General features: G+C 44.0%; 1 protein-coding gene across 5 annotated transcripts in view; it reads right to left on the bottom strand.

The window, feature by feature from the left end:
- The window catches only part of PUF60 (poly(U) binding splicing factor 60), a 53230-nt gene that overhangs the window by 35785 nt on the left and 718 nt on the right, over nucleotides 1-16727 (bottom strand). The window contains exon 2 of one of the 5 annotated variants that reach the window (XM_030554131.1): nucleotides 16500-16655. The exons of 3 other annotated variants lie outside the window; for them this stretch is intronic. In XM_030554131.1, the coding sequence (XP_030409991.1) occupies nucleotides 16500-16541 (42 nt within the window). In that variant the 5' untranslated portion in view covers nucleotides 16542-16655. Of the gene's footprint in view, nucleotides 1-1680; nucleotides 1787-16499; nucleotides 16656-16727 lie in introns of all 5 variants that reach the window. One more of the 5 variants, XM_030554130.1, reaches the window with a different exon arrangement.

The following is a 16727-nucleotide window of genomic DNA, read 5'->3' as shown; positions in this document are numbered from 1 at the left end:
CAAGGGCACCTCAGGCAAAGGCCCAAAATAGACACTCGTGACCAAAAGAATTTGATCTTATGCACATAGGGCTCATGCACACCAAGAGTGGAATCCATGCAGTCGATCGCGCACAGAAGAGTGGAAATATTCATTGACTACTTCTGCCATTTCTTTAACATCAGCAATTTTACTATCCTCATCTCGTAGCAGACTTACAGCATTCCTAGGATTTCTTTTGTTTGGGGTATATTTAAAAAATGCCTTCTTGTTGTCCTTAAGCCTAGTAGCCCTAGACTTTCAATTATATCTTTAGCTTCTCTTATCAATTGCCTGCAACTGATCGCTGCTATTCATATCATGTTACCCATTTTTCCATTCGTGATTAGAGGGGATATTTCCCTTTCCTTTATTGCTGCTTTCACTTTCCCTCTTAACCAGATCATTAAAATGAAGTCCTCTTTTATGACTGCGGAATTGTAGTATTTGGGCATCTAGTAAAATTGTCTTTAAAAACTCCCAATTATAATTGATCTTTTAAAAAAAGTCCTCTCATTCAGTTTTGCTCATGATTGTTTTCCTCTTCAACTTCAAAACCCTTTTAAAATCAAGTATGTATAATTATTGGTTGGGACTATATATATCCTGTTTGCACATAACAAATATAATTCATTGATAGCATCCATGTAATATCAGAAAACAGAAATCTCAGTCTCATGGTCATGTCATAGAATTATGCTTTCTGAAATGTCCTCAAGTGAATGTCAAAGTGCCAGAAGGATTCAAAACAAAATGGAGAGAAAAAACAGCTTTTAAAATGTTCAGTTAAAACTTATTTTGTGTAGAATGCTACCCACAACTTAGTTACAACGTGGTACTCAGAATATCAACAAGGGATTTACTCAGTTTTCACATTAATTTAAAGGTGAACTGCAAAGCTATTATTCATAAAAATAATAGTGAGCACTTACCTAGCTTTGTATAGCTTCAAAACATCTTAAAATTTTCATGTGTTAAAACTCACAATCTCCAAAGTAAACCCAAATTATCCAGTTGTGGAGGGGGAGGAGGTGGAGGTGGCAAGGTGGTCAAGAACCAAAGCTCAGAGTAAAGTGACCTGCCAGAGGTCATGCAGCAATTCAGCTTCAGAGCAGACACAAACTCAACTCCCAGCCATATGCTAGATCCACCTTCCTCTAAAGAGATATCTAAAAATGTCAAACATACAACACTGCTCCAACTAATGTAAGTGCCTGTGTACAGAGTATTTCCAAGAAAAGTTGCTTTGTATGGGAGTATCAAGGGCCCTCCAGTTGTTGCCTGTGTGAGAGAGCTAATGCCTTTTGGTCAAGTGAATTTATTCAGGAAAGCCTAGTATTTTCTTCTCTTCCCCTCCTCTTCTCCTGCAGATTTGGGGAGGGTGAACTGGGTCTAGTACTTCCCTATCTCCTGGCAAAGCACAAAAGGAGTATTATCTCTTACCAAGTCCTCAGTGATAAAATAATCCAATTACAACCTAACAATTACTCCTGAAATGCAGCTAGTCCCTATTTCTATTATGGCTATCATGGAATCTAGCCTAGTTAACACACCCGGAAAAGGCTGGGAGAGGAGGAGAGAAATGAAAGGAAGAAGAAGAAGAAAACAGGAGTGGCAGGCGGATAACTATCTTTATAAAAGTAATAAATAGAAACTGGATACCTGTTGCTATGAACACTGCTTCTGTAAGGAGGTCGGCCTTTTACGGTGGTTTGAACTCCAAGAGTTCAGGCACACTTGTTGGAAAATTATATGGATGGGAACTTCTCTAAAGTATAAACACATACAAGAGAAAAAAGAAAAATATAGAATCTAGTTTATTTTAGGAAATGTGAGTGACAAACAAAAACACAAAGATTAAACAAAGCTTGGGGAAACAAGAGAATGAAGCTGTAAACAAACAAGCTCTCTCCCTTACACACATTTTAACTGGCTACAGAAGAAGGAAGGGCTGAGGGTGGAATGTCACACTCCCTCTCCTGCCTCTAGGCTTGGGAACCTGTTATTTAACAGGTTTCAGAGTAGCAACCATGTTAGTCTGTATCCGCAAAAAGAACAGGAGTACTTGCGGCACCTTAGAGACTAACAGATTTACTTCAGCATGAGCTTTCGGGAGCTACAGCTCACTTCTTCGGATGCATAGAATGGAACACACAGACAGGAGATATGTGTTATCTAACACATGCTGGAGTAGCACAGCCCAGTATAGAGTTAACAGAATGCCTTGTGGGAGATGCCATCATTTTCATCTTTTTTTTTTTTTTTTTTTTTAAGGACCTGTATAGCTCACTCTGAATAACTCCCTGGCTGCAGTTTCTGTCACCGGAAATAAGGCATAAGACTGGAAAAAAGGCATAAATTTCTAACAGAGAGTAATTAACTATTTACCAAGGGTCATGGTGGATTAGCCTTCACAGCCAATTTTTAAATCAAGACTGGATGTTTATCTATACCTGCAGATGTAGAGCGCCAGGAGTTAAAACCAGACCTCAGAGACTGCAGCAGGGGAAGCGCTGCCATGTGTTCACACTGCCAGCTGCAAGTGCAGTGGCTATAGCCACATTAAGTATCAGAGGGGTAGCCGTGTTAGTCTGGATCTGCAAAAGCAGCAAAGAGTCCTGTGGCATCTTATAGACTGACAGACATATTGGAGCATAAGCTTTCATGGTCTCTGAAGTCTGGTCCTTAAGTTTTTGGTTTTGTTTTTTTTTTAAAGGTAGCCATCCTGCAGCAAAAAAACTTCAGGACCAGACTCCAAAGAGAAATTGCTGAGCTTCAGTTCATCTGCAAATTTGACACCATCAGCTCAGGATTAAACAAAGACTGTGAATGGCTAGCCAACTACAGAAGCAGTTTCTCCCCCCTTGGTTTTCACACCTCAACTGCTAGAACAGGGCCTCATCCTCCCTGACTGAACTAACATCATCTCTAGCCCCCTTCTTGCTTGCATATATATACCTGCCCCTGCAAATTTCCACTACATGCATCCGACGAAGTGGGTATTCACCCACGAAAGCTCATGCTCCAAAACGTCTGTTAGTCTATAAGGTGCCACAGGACTCTTGGCTGCTTTTATACCAGGAGTAGGCAACCTGCGGCACATAAGCTGATTTTCAGTGGCACTCACACTGCCCAGGTCCTGGCCACCGGTTCGGGAGGCTCTGCATTTTAATCTAATTTTAAATGAAGCTTCTTAAACATTTTTAAAACCTTATTTACTTTACATACAACAACAGTTTAGTTATATATTATAGACTTATAGAAAGAGATCTTCTAAAAATGTATTACTGGCACATGAAACCTTAAATTAGAGCAAATAAATGAAGACTCGGCATACCACTTCTGAAAGGTTGCCAACCCATTTTATACTCACATTAGCACACCTTTTAACACCACAGAGAGCAGTGCAATGTGGTAACTATTCCAGTGTGCAAGTGGCTTTGGAAAGGGTTTGCAATGCCTAATGAGGCAGGCACAGCATCACATGATGCAGGTTTCCCAATCCCATTATTCCAGGGCATCTTACTAGATTGTCAGCTGTTTTTCAAATGGGGGGATGGAGTGCGACAGGGAGTGTGTTGTGTGTATGTGTGGGGAGAGACAGTGTGTTTTGGGGGACAAACAGTGCATCAGCATGCTGTCTTATAAGTTCAAACAGCAGCAGGGGGAAACCACATCAGGCCCCTCCCCACCACCACCACCTCCGCTCTCTCTCTCACACATACACCTCTGCAGCAGGAGCATTCCACAGTAATGGTTTGTTGTGTGTCCCGGAGCAGATAAGCATGCTGGCTGTCAGAAACAGAGTGCTCTTTGAAAGAAGATATCCAAATCCCTGCAGCCGAGTTCAAAACAATGACGAGAGTGGCCACTTCACATCAAGGGATTATGGGACGTTCACGGAGGCCAATCACAGTGCAGTAATGCAACATGTCGGCCACACTGACACCCTGGTGGTCCAGCCAGGGCACAGCAAGCTCTATGCTTCTCCCGGAGGTGGATTACCGAAGTTCTCCAGCCATGGAGTCCAGGTGCTCCAAGTGCCTTGCCAGTGCAGACACCTCAGGAGGTAGGACACCCGAAGCTGATTTATTGCGCTCTAACTTGCAAGTGTAGACAAGGCCTAGAAGATGTGCTCTAGGAACATTTTCAGGGACGTTCTATGGCCTCTGTTTTACAGGAGGTCAGAGCAGATGATCAGAATGGTCCCTTCTGGCCTTGGAATCTGTACTGTCACAAAGCTGTGTTACATCAGGACACTTGCTCTCTTTACATGTATCAAGAGGCCTGACATTGACAAGTGCAGATTTTACAAAACACTTTATATGGTTCATAGGCAATTAGAAATAATTCTAGCAGAGAAACAGCAGCAGCAGCACCACCACTACATCCCTCATAGCCTGACAGGGTCTGTTCCACCTTGCCCACACAGCTCAGTATCCTTCAGGAAATTATTGCAAGGAAGGGAAGATCATCCATTTCACCAAGTGAATTCAAGCAGGTTGCAACAAGCTGCAAAAATCTCTCACATAGATTGTTAGTCACTTTTCACTTACAGAAAACTCCCATTTATTTATATGTTTAAAAAAAAAATACAATGAATTTAAACCTACTAACCTCCCACAGCATAGAATCTGTTTTCCCAGTTTCAGCACAGAATTTTGATCCAGAATTTAAAAGCCCCTGGAAATAGAAATTCTACACAAAAATTCTCACAAGTGAATTATACTCTTAATGAGTCTACTGAACACAAAACTCCTGTTAACTGACAGCAGATCCTCACAGAAATTACCTATGTTACATAGCTGCTGCTATCCTCCCCAACAAAGACGACAATCACAGAGTTATCTTTTGGAAATATTTGGATACAACGGTGATAGGCACCAACTCTGTAGATGGAATTTCATTGCTGGGGGTACTGTAATGTTGGAGGAAGATGGAAGACAGCTTCTGAGCAGGTAAGGTAATTAGAAATATACTTTTCCTCAAGAGTCAAGGTGTTAATCCTAGCATTTTAATCACGCTCTTGTGCTTCCCTGCATTTCACCGGCACTACTGAGTAGAAAAGCTGTTCTTAACAATCTTTCCCAAAAGTACACTGCGTAGTGATACTGGCAGTAATGGCCACCCAGGCACTCCAGCCAGTAGGAGCCAGCAACTTCCCAGCTCTACTCTATACTCCAGCCACTCAGGCCCTGTGTTGACAAGTGTGACAGATTGTGGTAGGTCTGTGTCAAACTGTGAACTCCATTTTGTGACTGATCGCCATATCAGGTTAAGATGTCCAGGTGATGTTGAACACCAGTTTAATTGTTGAGGGTGGCCTATTCTATTCATGGCCTGGTCTACACTATAAAGTTAGGTCAATGTAAGGCATCTTTGACTTTTTGACTCAAATACTTCATCTGTGGTCTTGCTTTGAGCAGGGTATTGGACTAGATGACCTCCTGAGGTCTCTTCCAACCCTAACCTTGTATGATTCCATGATCTTGCATTGACCTATCTGTGCATGTTTATGCTCAAAATTTCTCTAGCTGATTTAAGCACTCCATTACTGTGACAGAATAAGACCATCTGCCTACAAGGCATGGAGACATGGTCAGCCTCCTGAGGTTGATGCAGTGCAAGTATAGTTCACTTTGTGACCTCTGTTGACCCGAACAGTCCTCCAGCAGTTGTCCCACAATGCCCCAGTTCCTGCAATAGTGACCACTATGGTCACAATTGTGAACTCCTTTGCCCAAGGGAGAGATCGGAAGCTGCCACTCCCCCTTAAAACCTCCTGCTTATTTTTGAAATGCCTTTTTCTAATTGCCCTCCTCAGCAAGCACACCTAGTAGTTTGCCCTGATGGTGTTCAACTGCCCAACCAACCATGCTGACTCTGTGCACATGATGCACTCCTGCCTGGAGTAAACAGGCAGTACTGGATCTCCTGGATCTGTGGGGAGAAGATGCTGTGCAAGCACAGCTTCAGACCAGCTGTAGAAACATGGACACCTACAAAAAGACTGCATGGGGAACGCAAGGAAAAGGGTGAAACTGGGACCAGCAATTATCTTTGTAAACTCATGGCGAACGGGGGAGGTCCCAGACGGCTGGAAAAAGGCAAACGTATCACCCATCTTTAAAAAAGGAAAGAATGAGAATCCAGGGAACTACAGACTGGTCAGCCTCACCTCAGTCCCTTGGAAAGTCATGGAGCAAGTCCTCAAGGAATCCTTTTTGAAGCACTTGGAGGAGAGGAAGGTGATCAGGAACAGCCAATGTGGATTTGCCAAGGGCAAGTCATGCCTGACCAACCTGATTGCCTTCTATCATATGATAACTGGGTCAGTAGATATGGGGAAAATGATGGACGTGATATACCTTGACTTCAGCGAAGCTTTTGATTTGGCCTCCCACAGTATTCTTGCCAGCAGGTTAAAAAACTATGGATGGATGAATGGACTATAAAGGTGGATAGAAAGCTGGATAGATGGTCGGGCTCAAGAGATAGTGATCAACGGCTCAATGTTTAGTTGGCAGCTGATATCAAGCAGCGTGCCCCAGGGGCTGGTTTTGTTCAACAGTACTAGCTGTTGGTGTGAGTGAGTGTGCTTGACTGTTTGAATTTTAATTGTGATTCTGATTTCAGGTGACTTCAGTTTCAGTTACAGCTGCTGTGGCAGTTGGAACTGAGTGCCTGACCTTGTTCCCTTGATCGTTCGCTTGATTGCCTTTGATTGGCCTTCCCCAGTGTGACTCATGAGGGGGAGGGACTGACCTAGGCAAGCAGGCTTTAAAAGTCAGAGGCAGAGTGACCAGGGGAGCAGAGTGGACAGGGAGCTGCAGACAGGGGAGTTTGACAGAGGGAGGCTTATGACAGTTAGGAAGACCCGCAACACCTGTGCCAGCACTGCTTCTGTCTCCTCCACCTGCGCCTGTAGCCAGACAGAGCACCTAAGCATGGATGCTTCTACCCAGATCCTGGTGTGGTTTTGCAAAGACAGAAACTTGCAATTTCCACTTCCTGATATCCAAGCTGGGGGGCATCCAATGTGAAAGGTGCCTACTGGTGGAATCTCTCAGGCAGCAGGTGGGAGAGCTACAGGAGGAGGTGGCTAGGTTGAGGAGCATCTGAATTCACGAGCAATTCCTGGACAGTGTCCAAGTGCAGACAGCTGAGGTAGCTATCCCAGTACACAGGACTGCTGACACACCATTGGAGGAGGAGGAGATGGCTCAGGGTGGACACGGGCAGCTAGTTACTTCTGGCAGCAGGCAGTGCTCCACCCCTGCTCCAAACCCTCCTGCCATGGTAGGTAACTATTATGCTCTTCTTGATACAGGAGAGAAGGAATCACCCCCTACAGTAGAGGAGGAGAAGCCTCGTACCCCTAAGGCTGGAAGGTCTGCTGCCACCACTGCGAATAGGAAACGTAGGGTAGTGGGGGTCGGAGACTCTCTCCTGAGGGGGACGGAGGCGCCCATATGTCGCCCTGACATTTCATCTCGGGAAGTATGCTGTCTGCCGGGGGCCCATATCCGGGATGTTACAGAGGCATTGTTGAGGATTATCCAGCCCTCTGACTACTACCCCATGCTACTCATCCATGTGGGCACAAATGATACTGCGAGGCGTGACACTGAGCAGATCAAGAGTGACTACAGGGCTCTGGGAGTATGGGTGAAGGAGTTTGGAGCGCAGGTGGTATTCTCTTCAATTCTTCCTGTCAAAGGTAGGGGCCCAGGCAGAGATAGACGCATCATGGAGGTGAATGCCTGGCTGCGAAGATGGTGTCGCCAGGAGGGCTTTGGTTTCCTCGACCACAGGATGCTATTCAAGGAAGGACTGCTAGGCAGAGATGGCGTTCACCTTTTGAGGAGGGGAAAGACTCTGTTTGCACACGGACTGGCTAACCTAGTGAGGAGGGCTTTAAACTAGGTTCGATGGGGACAGGTGAGCAAAGCCCACAGGTAAGTGGGGAACATGGAGACCTGGGAGATGGGTCGGAAACAAGAGGGAGCGTGGGCTATAATGGCAGAGAGAAAGGAGGGTCAGGGCAAAGCTGGGAGGCAAGATCAAACCAGTATCTTAGATGCCTATATACAAATGCAAGAAGTATGGGTAATAAGCAGGAAGAACTGGAAGTGCTAATAAATAAATACAACTATGACATCGTTGGCATCACTGAAACTTGGTGGGATAATACACATGATTGGAATGTTGGTGTGGATGAGTGCAGCTTGCTCAGGAAGGATAGACAGGGGAAAAAGGGAGGAGGTGTTGCCTTATATATTTAAAATGTACACACTTGGACTGAGGTGGAGATGGACATAGGAGACAGAGGTGTTGAGAGTCTCTGGGTTAGGCTAAAAGGGTAAAAAACAAGGGTGATGTCGTGCTAGGAGTCTACTACAGGCCACCTAACCAGGTGGAAGAGGTGCATGAGGCTTTTTTTAAACAACTAACAAAATCATCCAAAGCCCAAGATTTGGTGGTGATGGGGAACTTCAACTATCCAGATATACGTTGGGAAAATAACACAGCGGGACACAGACTATCCAATAAGGTCTTGGACTGCATTGCAGACAATTTTTTATTGCAGAAGGTTGAAAAAGCTACTGGGGGGAAGCTGTTCTAGACTTGATTTTAACAAATAGGGAGGAACTCATTGAGAACTTGAAAGTAGAAAGTAGCTTGGATGAAAGTGATCACGAAATCAGAGTTTGTAATTCTAAGGAAGTGTAGAAGGGAGCACAGCAAAATAGAGACCATGGATTTCAGGAAGGCGGATTTTGGTAAGAAGCTCAGAGGCTGATAAGTAAGGTCCCATGGGAATCAAGACTGAGGGGAAAAACAACTGAGGAGAGTTGGCAGTTTTTCAAAGGGACACTATTAAGAGCCCAACAGCAAGCTATTTCGTTGGGTAGGAAAGATAGAAAATGTGGCAAAAGACCACCTTGGCTTAACCACGAGATCTTGCATGACCTACAAAATAAAAAAGTCATATAAAAAATGGAAACTAGGTCAGATTACAAAGGATGAATATAGACAAACAACACAGGAATGCAGGGGCAAGATTAGAAAGGCAAAGGCACAAAATGAGCTCAAACTAGCTACAGGAATAAAGGGAAACAAGAAGACTTTTTATCAATACATTAGAAGCAAGAGGAAGACCAAGGACAGGGTAGGCCCATTGCTCAGTGAGGAGGGAGAAACAGTAACAGAAAACTTGGAAATGGCAGAAATGCTTAATGACGTCTTTGTTTCGGTCTTCACTGAGAAGTCTGAAGGAATGCCTAACATAGTGAATTCTTATGGGAAGGGGGTAGGTTTAGAAGATAAAATAAAAAAAGAGCAAGTTAAAAATCACTTAGAAAAGTTAGATGCCTGCAAGTCACCAGGGCCTGATGAAATGCATCCTGGAATACTCAAGGAGCTAACAGAGGAGCTATCTGACCCTCTAGCTATTATCTTTGGAAAATCATGGGAAATGGGAGAGATTCCAGAAGACTGGAAAAGGGCAAATATAGTGCCCATCTATAAAAAGGGAAATAAAAACAACCCAGGAAACTACAGACCAGTTAGTTTAACTTCTGTGCCAGGGAAGATAATGGAGCAGGTAATTAAAGAAATCATCTGCAAACACTTGGAAGGTGGTAAGGTGATAGGGAATAGCCAGCATGGATTTGTAAAGAACAAATTTTGTCATACCAATTTGATAGCTTTCTTTGATAGGATAATGAGTCTTGTGGATAAGGGAGAAGCGGTGGATGTGGTATACCTAGACTTTAGTAAGGCATTTGATACGGTCTCGCATGATATTCTTATCGATAAACTAGGCAAATACAATGTAGATGGGGCTACTATAAGGTGGGTGCATAATTGGCTGGATAACCATACTCAGAGAGTAGTTATTAATGGCTCCCAATCCTGCTGGAAAGATATAACAAGTGGGGTTCCGCAGGGGTCTGTTTTGGGACTGGCTCTGTTCAATATCTTAGATGTTGGCATAGAAAGTACGCTTATTAAGTTTGCAGACGATACCAAACTGGGAGGGATTGCAATTGCTTTGGAGGAAAGGGTCAAAATTCAAAATGATCTGGACAAATTGGAGAAATGGTCTGAGGTAAACAGGATGAAGTTCAATAAAGACAAATGCAAAGTGCTCCACTTAGGAAGGAACAATCAGTTTCACATATACAGAATGGGAAGAGACTGTCTAGGAAGGAGTAAGGCAGAAAGGGATCTAGGGGTTATAGTGGACCACAAGCTAAATATGAGTCAACAGTGTGATGCTGTTGCAAAAAAAAGCAAACGTGATTCTGGGATGCATTAACAGGTGTGTTGTGAGCAAGACACGAGAAGTCATTCTTCCGCTCTACTTGGCGCTGATTAGGCCTCAACTGGAGTATTGTGTCCAGTTCTGGGCACCGCATTTCAAGAAAGATGTGGAGAAATTGGAGAGGGTCCAGAGAAGAGCAACAAGAATGATTAAAGGTCTTGAGAACATGACCTACGAAGGAAGGCTGAAGGAATTGGGTTTGTTTAGTTTGGAAAAGAGAAGACTGAGAGGGGACATGATAGCAGTTTTCAGGTATCTAAAAGGGTGTCATCAGGAGGAGGGAGAAAACTTGTTCACCTTAGCCTCCAATGATAGAACAAGAAGCAATGGGCTTAAACTGCAGCAAGGGAGATTTAGGTTGGACATTCGGAAAAAGTTCCTAACTGTCAGGGTGGTTAAACACTGGAATAAATTGCCTAGGGAGGTCATGGAATCTCCATCTCTGGAGATATTTAAGAGTAGGTTAGATAAATGTCTATCAGGGATGGTCTAGACAGTATTTGGTCCTGCCATGAGGACAGGGGATTGCATTCGATGACCTTTAGAGGTCCCTTCCAGTCCTAGAGTCTATGAATCTTCATTAAAGATCTGGATGATGGGATGGATTGCACCCTCAGCAAGTTCGTGGATGACACTAAGCTGGGAGGAGAGGTAGATACGTTGAAGGGTAGGATAGGGTTCAGAGTGACCTAGACAAATTGGAGGATTGGGCCAAAAGAAATCTGATGAGGTTCAACGAAGACAAGTGCAGAGTCCTGCACTTAGGACACAAAAATCCCATGCACTGCTACAGGCTGGGGACTGACTGGCTAAGCGGCAGTTCTGCAGAAAAGGACCTGGGGATTACAGTGGATGAGAAGCTGGATATGAGTCAGCAGTGTGCCCTTGTTGCAGGGGGGGGCAACAGTTGGGGTTCGTTTGCCCGGTGTGCGTATCCCCAATGACCACACCAGAGTGGAGAAGCAAGTATCTTTATTTGAGTCAAATAAGGTGCAAAGAGATATACAATCTCAGATCATGCACAAATCACTATCCTCTTCCCCACCTTATATACCCCACTTGTTTACAAAGATGTTCACAGGTGCCACAATTCATTATTTACAATTCATTAACTACCGGATCTTTTAATTAACTACATCCTTAACCCATACTACTGACCCCCCCCCTTTGATTACATCTTGTACCATAAACAAAAGAACACAAGAAAATGATACATGATTACATGTACTCATGCTAACTTTAAAGGATCATATTGTTTAGCTCGAAAGGCAATCGTAGGCCTGAGAATGTAAACTTTTAACCCCATGCCATATTGCCAGTTACCTGGAGCCCTGCACCCCCCAACACCTTTGTTGCCAAGAAGGCTAACAGCATATTAGGCTGCATTAGTAGTAGCACTGCCAGCAGACCAAGGGAAGTGATTATTCCCCTCTATTCGGCACTGGTGAGACCACATCTGGAGCACTGCATCCAGTCCCCCCAGCCCCCCACCAACTACAGAAAAGATGTGGACAAATTGGAGAGAGTCCAGTGGAGGTCAACAAAAATTATTAGGGGGCTGGGATACATGACTTATGAGAAAAGACTGAGGGAACTGGGCTTATTTAGTGTGCAGAAGAGTGAGGGGGGATTTGATAGCAGCCTTCAACTACTTGAAGCGGGGTTCCAAAGAGGATGGAGCTCGGCTGTTCTCAGTGGTGGCAGATGACAGAACAAGGAACAATGGTCTCAAGTTGCACTGGGGGAGGTCTAGGTTGGATATCAGGAAACACTATTTCACTAGGAGGGTGGTGAAGCACTGGAATGGGTTCCCTAGGGAGGGGGTGGAATTTCCATCCTTAGAGGCTTTTAAAGCCCAGCTTGACAGAGAAAGCTCTGCTGAGATGATTTAGTTGGGGTTGACCCTGCTTTGAGCAGGGGATTGAACTAGATGACCTCCTGAAGTCTGTTCCAATCTTAATCTTCTATGACTCTATGAACAGTGCCGTGTGAAAACAAAGGAGCTGTGCCAGGCATAGCACAAGGCCATAGAAGCAACCAATCTGATGCTGAGCTGCAAACCGCTTTTTTTGCAAGGGGCTGCATGCCGTACTTGACAGGGACCCCACCAGCTTTTTTTAACCACAATGGATGTCGCAGGAGCCCAAGACAGAGATCCCTTCCATGAACAGGGAGGAGGAGGGAAGAGATACAGCACGAGGTTCAGCCATGCCACAAGCCAGGACCTGTTCAGCACTCCTCCAGTCTTACTAGTCCCAGCAGCACGGATGAGCGTGATGAAGGTGTAAGTGTGTGCAAAACCATCTACTAGGGACAAACATTTTTTAATCAGAAGACCGAAATAACTTGCACCAAGAATTCTAAGAGAGTTGGATGAGGAGATCTCTGGCCAGCTATTTATTTTCAAACAAATCCTGGCACACCAGGGAAATTCCAGAAGAACAGAAGAGTGCTAATGTTGCACCAATACTCAAAAACGGCAAGCAGGATGACCCAGGCTGGGTTGCTAACCTGACATCAACCACAGCAAAATAATGGAAATGCTAATGTGAGATTCAATCAAAGAATTAAAGAATGGGAAAAAAATTAATGCTAATCAATATGGTTTTACCGAAAATAAGTCTTGCCAAACAAACTTTATTCTACTTTTTGATGAGACACAAGTTTGGTTGATAAGGTAACTGAATAGATGTACTTGCATACACTTAACAGTGAAGACACTACCTATGCCAATAGGACAACTTCTCCCATTGGTGTAGGTACTCCACCTCCCTGGGAGGCGGTAGGTATATTGACAGAAGCAGCCCTCACACTGACATAGTACTGTCTACACCAGAGGTTAGGTCGGTATCACTGTGTTCCTCAGGGGTGTGGCTTTTCCACACTCCTGAACAACATAGTTATACCAACATAAATTGGTAGTGTAGACCAGGGCTTAGTCTTTTATAAGGTATTTGACTTCATACTGCATGTCAGTCACATTACAAAGTTAGCACTATAAAATAACAAATAAGGCACACATTAAATGGATTAAGGCTGGCTGACTGTGACTCAAAAACCTTTTAATGCCACCTAGCAAGGGGGCGCTGTGGTTACAGAAATCTTATGAGTCTGCTGTGCATATTATGTTTTACCAAAGAATGCCATGCCAGGTTTCAAACGAAAGCCAGTATCACACTGGTCATCAATATAATTGTAAAATGGACAGATTCTATGTAAGGTTTATGTACACTGAAAAGATGGTTTTACCCATCTATAGCAAGATATTAGTTACCAGCTATAGATTATGGATTGATTACTTAAGAATTCCCGGTTATCACTTTGAGGGTTGACAGGTTCTTGTCCCAAGCTCAGACCCAATATTATTCAAATTGTTATATGGTTGGGAACCCCAATGTGCACAGCTGCAACACTCACACTATAGAAACTCTTCTATATTTTCTAAATTTTCACCAGCTGAGGTTTTCCTCCAGACAGAGGGTATGGAACGTATAGGTCTCTGTTGGGATGTAAATTAAGCACTGTAAGCTCACACAATGAATGTCCCTTTATATACAGGTTTCAGAGTAGCAGCCGTGTTAGTCTGTATCCACAAAAAGAACAGAAGTACTTGTGGCACCTTAGAGACTAATAAATTTATTTCAGCGTAAGCTTTTGTGGGCTACAGCTCACTTCTTCGGAGGCATAGAATGGAACACAGACAGGAGATATTTAAACATACAGAGAAGTGAGCTGTAGCCCACAAAAGCTTATGCTGAAATAAATTTTGTTAGGGGGACGGCTATACTTACAGTTGCACAGCGCTGGGAGTTATAGCTGTCTTCGTACAGCTATGTAGGGAAAGCGCTGCAGTGTGGCCACACTGACAGCTACCAGTGCTGCAGTGTGGCCACATTTGCAGCGCTGCTCAGAGTGGTGCATTGTGGGCAGCTATCCCAGCGTTCAAGTGGCTGCAACGTGCTTTTCAAAAGAGGAGGGTGAGGGGGGACGTGGGGGAGAGAGAGAGAGAGAGAGAGAGAGTGGATTTTTGGAGCTGTCAGCTCCCTGCCTTGCAAGTTCTAAGGACTGGAACATATACATCACCAACCTGCAATCAATTTAAAAGTTTTGAGCCCTTCCCCCACCCCTCTCTTACTCACTAAATGCAAATTATGCACTCCTAAATAGCCTTCAAACCACATAAGCAGCTGCTCAACACGGACTCCCCCTCCCCCTCTGCCATGTGAATTCTCTCTTCAAGCAAACAGCTGTGAACCTTCCAAAGCAATTCCCCTGCCTGCCTCCGCTCCATCAAGCAAACAGGAGCTGTGTTTGTTTTTTAGATAAGCAGCTCGGGGGAGCTCAGAGTTCAGCCATTCCTCCTGTTTGTTGTGAGCAGGCATTCTGGGATACCTCCTAATACCCTGGAGGCCAATAACAGTGCTTTTGGTGGCCACACTTGATGAGCAGCGCTGCATCACCAGCGCTGCAATCGTTACACCCCAAGCAGACCAGGTGTACAGCCAGCGCTGCAGCCAGGGAGTTGCAGCACTGGATGTGCCTTGCAGGTGTGGACAGTTACTAAGTTGCAGCGCTGTAAACCCACCATCAGTGCTGCAACTCTCCAGTGTAGCCAAGCCCTCAGTCTCTAAGGTGCCACAAGTTCTCCTGTTCTTTTTGTCTACAATTGGCCATCTTGATTATCACTACAAAAGTCTTTTTTCTCCTGCTGATAATAGCTCACCTTAATTAGTTAGCCTCTTACAGTTGATATGGCTACTTCCACCTTTTCCATGTCCTCTGTATGGAACATATGGTAAGATGATATATATACATTCTAGCCCACAAAAGCTTATGCTCAAATAAATTTGTTAGTCTCCAAGGTACCACAAACTCAAAATTAAGTGATTCTGCACTGCTATGGTCCCAAAGCTCTTCTTCAGTCAACCAAAAGTCTATGGTGCATTCCTTGATGTCTTTCCCCAACAGCAAGCCAATGCTTGGGCAGAATGCTCTTGTCCCACTATCATGGTCCACTTCCAAGAAAAGAAAGCAAAAGAAAGAGCAGATATGTAAGGCTTCTATTTGATTTTGGTCTTGTTGGAAGAGCTCATACACTAAACAGTGACAGTGTGGTGCAGAATTCTAAAATCTGTATCGGGAACATTTTATTTCAGAACTTCTTTTGGATGCCATTCTAAATATCCAATCACTAGTCACAAAAAGCTCAAAACAGCCACCCTAAAACTGAGCAGTACATTTCCATCTTTGCTTCTCTCATGCCTCTTATCTAGACTTCTGTTCTGGAAAAAAGTCACCCCCCCCAGGTCTCTTATTTTGGGGTGTGTTCTAATATATACAGGATCATGCCAGTGCTGTTTGCAAATAGCACAATGAGTTACTAAGGACTTAGCCACTAACTCTGCTGCACCTTTTGGTGACAGGACAAGGAGGAAACACAATCAAATAATTTGTCTCTTCTCCCCACATAACACCTGCAGAAAATGAAAGAACAGCAGAGTACTGTAAAACTATTAATGCCTTGGAACTACCACGTCATTAATTGCTTCTCTGCTACTCAACATGCCAGGGAAATCTGGCCACACATGCCTCCAGTGTTCCAGGCACGTTGCCATGTTCCATTCTGATTTCAATAGGACACCACTGCTAAGCTCCCAATACGAAGTATCTGCAGAAAATGAATTAAACAGCAAAGAGAAAATTAAGAGGCCACCACATATAAGGGAAAGTATCTTTGTAGAATACTGACACAGACAATGCAACAACTATGAAAACAATAGTGAAAAGGGTGAATACCGATGCCAATAGGACCTCATGTATTTTGAAGAAAATTAAGACGTACACCGCAGTGTAAAATTAATGAAAACACATTCAGAAAAAAGTTCAATTAAGGGAAAACGCCAATGAAATAGCAACCACACAGAATAGGAATTATCTTTAGACCCCATTTTTTTCTTTTTAGGAGTAGAGCCAGAAGAAGGAAACACAATTTCCTCCCTATTAGTTATCCCAACAGTATACACTTCTTCCCTGCTATGTTTACATTTCACAAATTGTGCAAGCTTTCCTCCTGACATTTCACAATGCAGAGCACACCGCAGAAGCCCCAAACTCCACACAGAGCCTCTGACATACTGCACGTCTCTAGTACACTTCTCTGCTGTGTATTATCGCTAGGCAGTATTCTTGTCATCTTCTGAGGCTGCTAGAGAAAAGGACCATGGAGTCTCCAAACAGAAACTCCTCTTTCGGCCAGGCAAGAACCTTCTCCTAGAAAAACACGAAACGAACCCTCTTCCAAGCGTGGCTACAAAATGGAGAACAAAGGGCTTTGTGTAACTCCTTAGCGCCAGCGACAAGCCATCATTTCGGCACCATT

The sequence above is a fragment of the Gopherus evgoodei genome, chromosome 2 (genome assembly GCF_007399415.2).
Source record: "Gopherus evgoodei ecotype Sinaloan lineage chromosome 2, rGopEvg1_v1.p, whole genome shotgun sequence".
Classification (NCBI taxonomy): Eukaryota; Metazoa; Chordata; order Testudines; family Testudinidae; genus Gopherus; species Gopherus evgoodei.
Note: the sequence above shows the minus strand (reverse complement) of the source record. Positions and strands in the feature narration are given on the sequence as shown.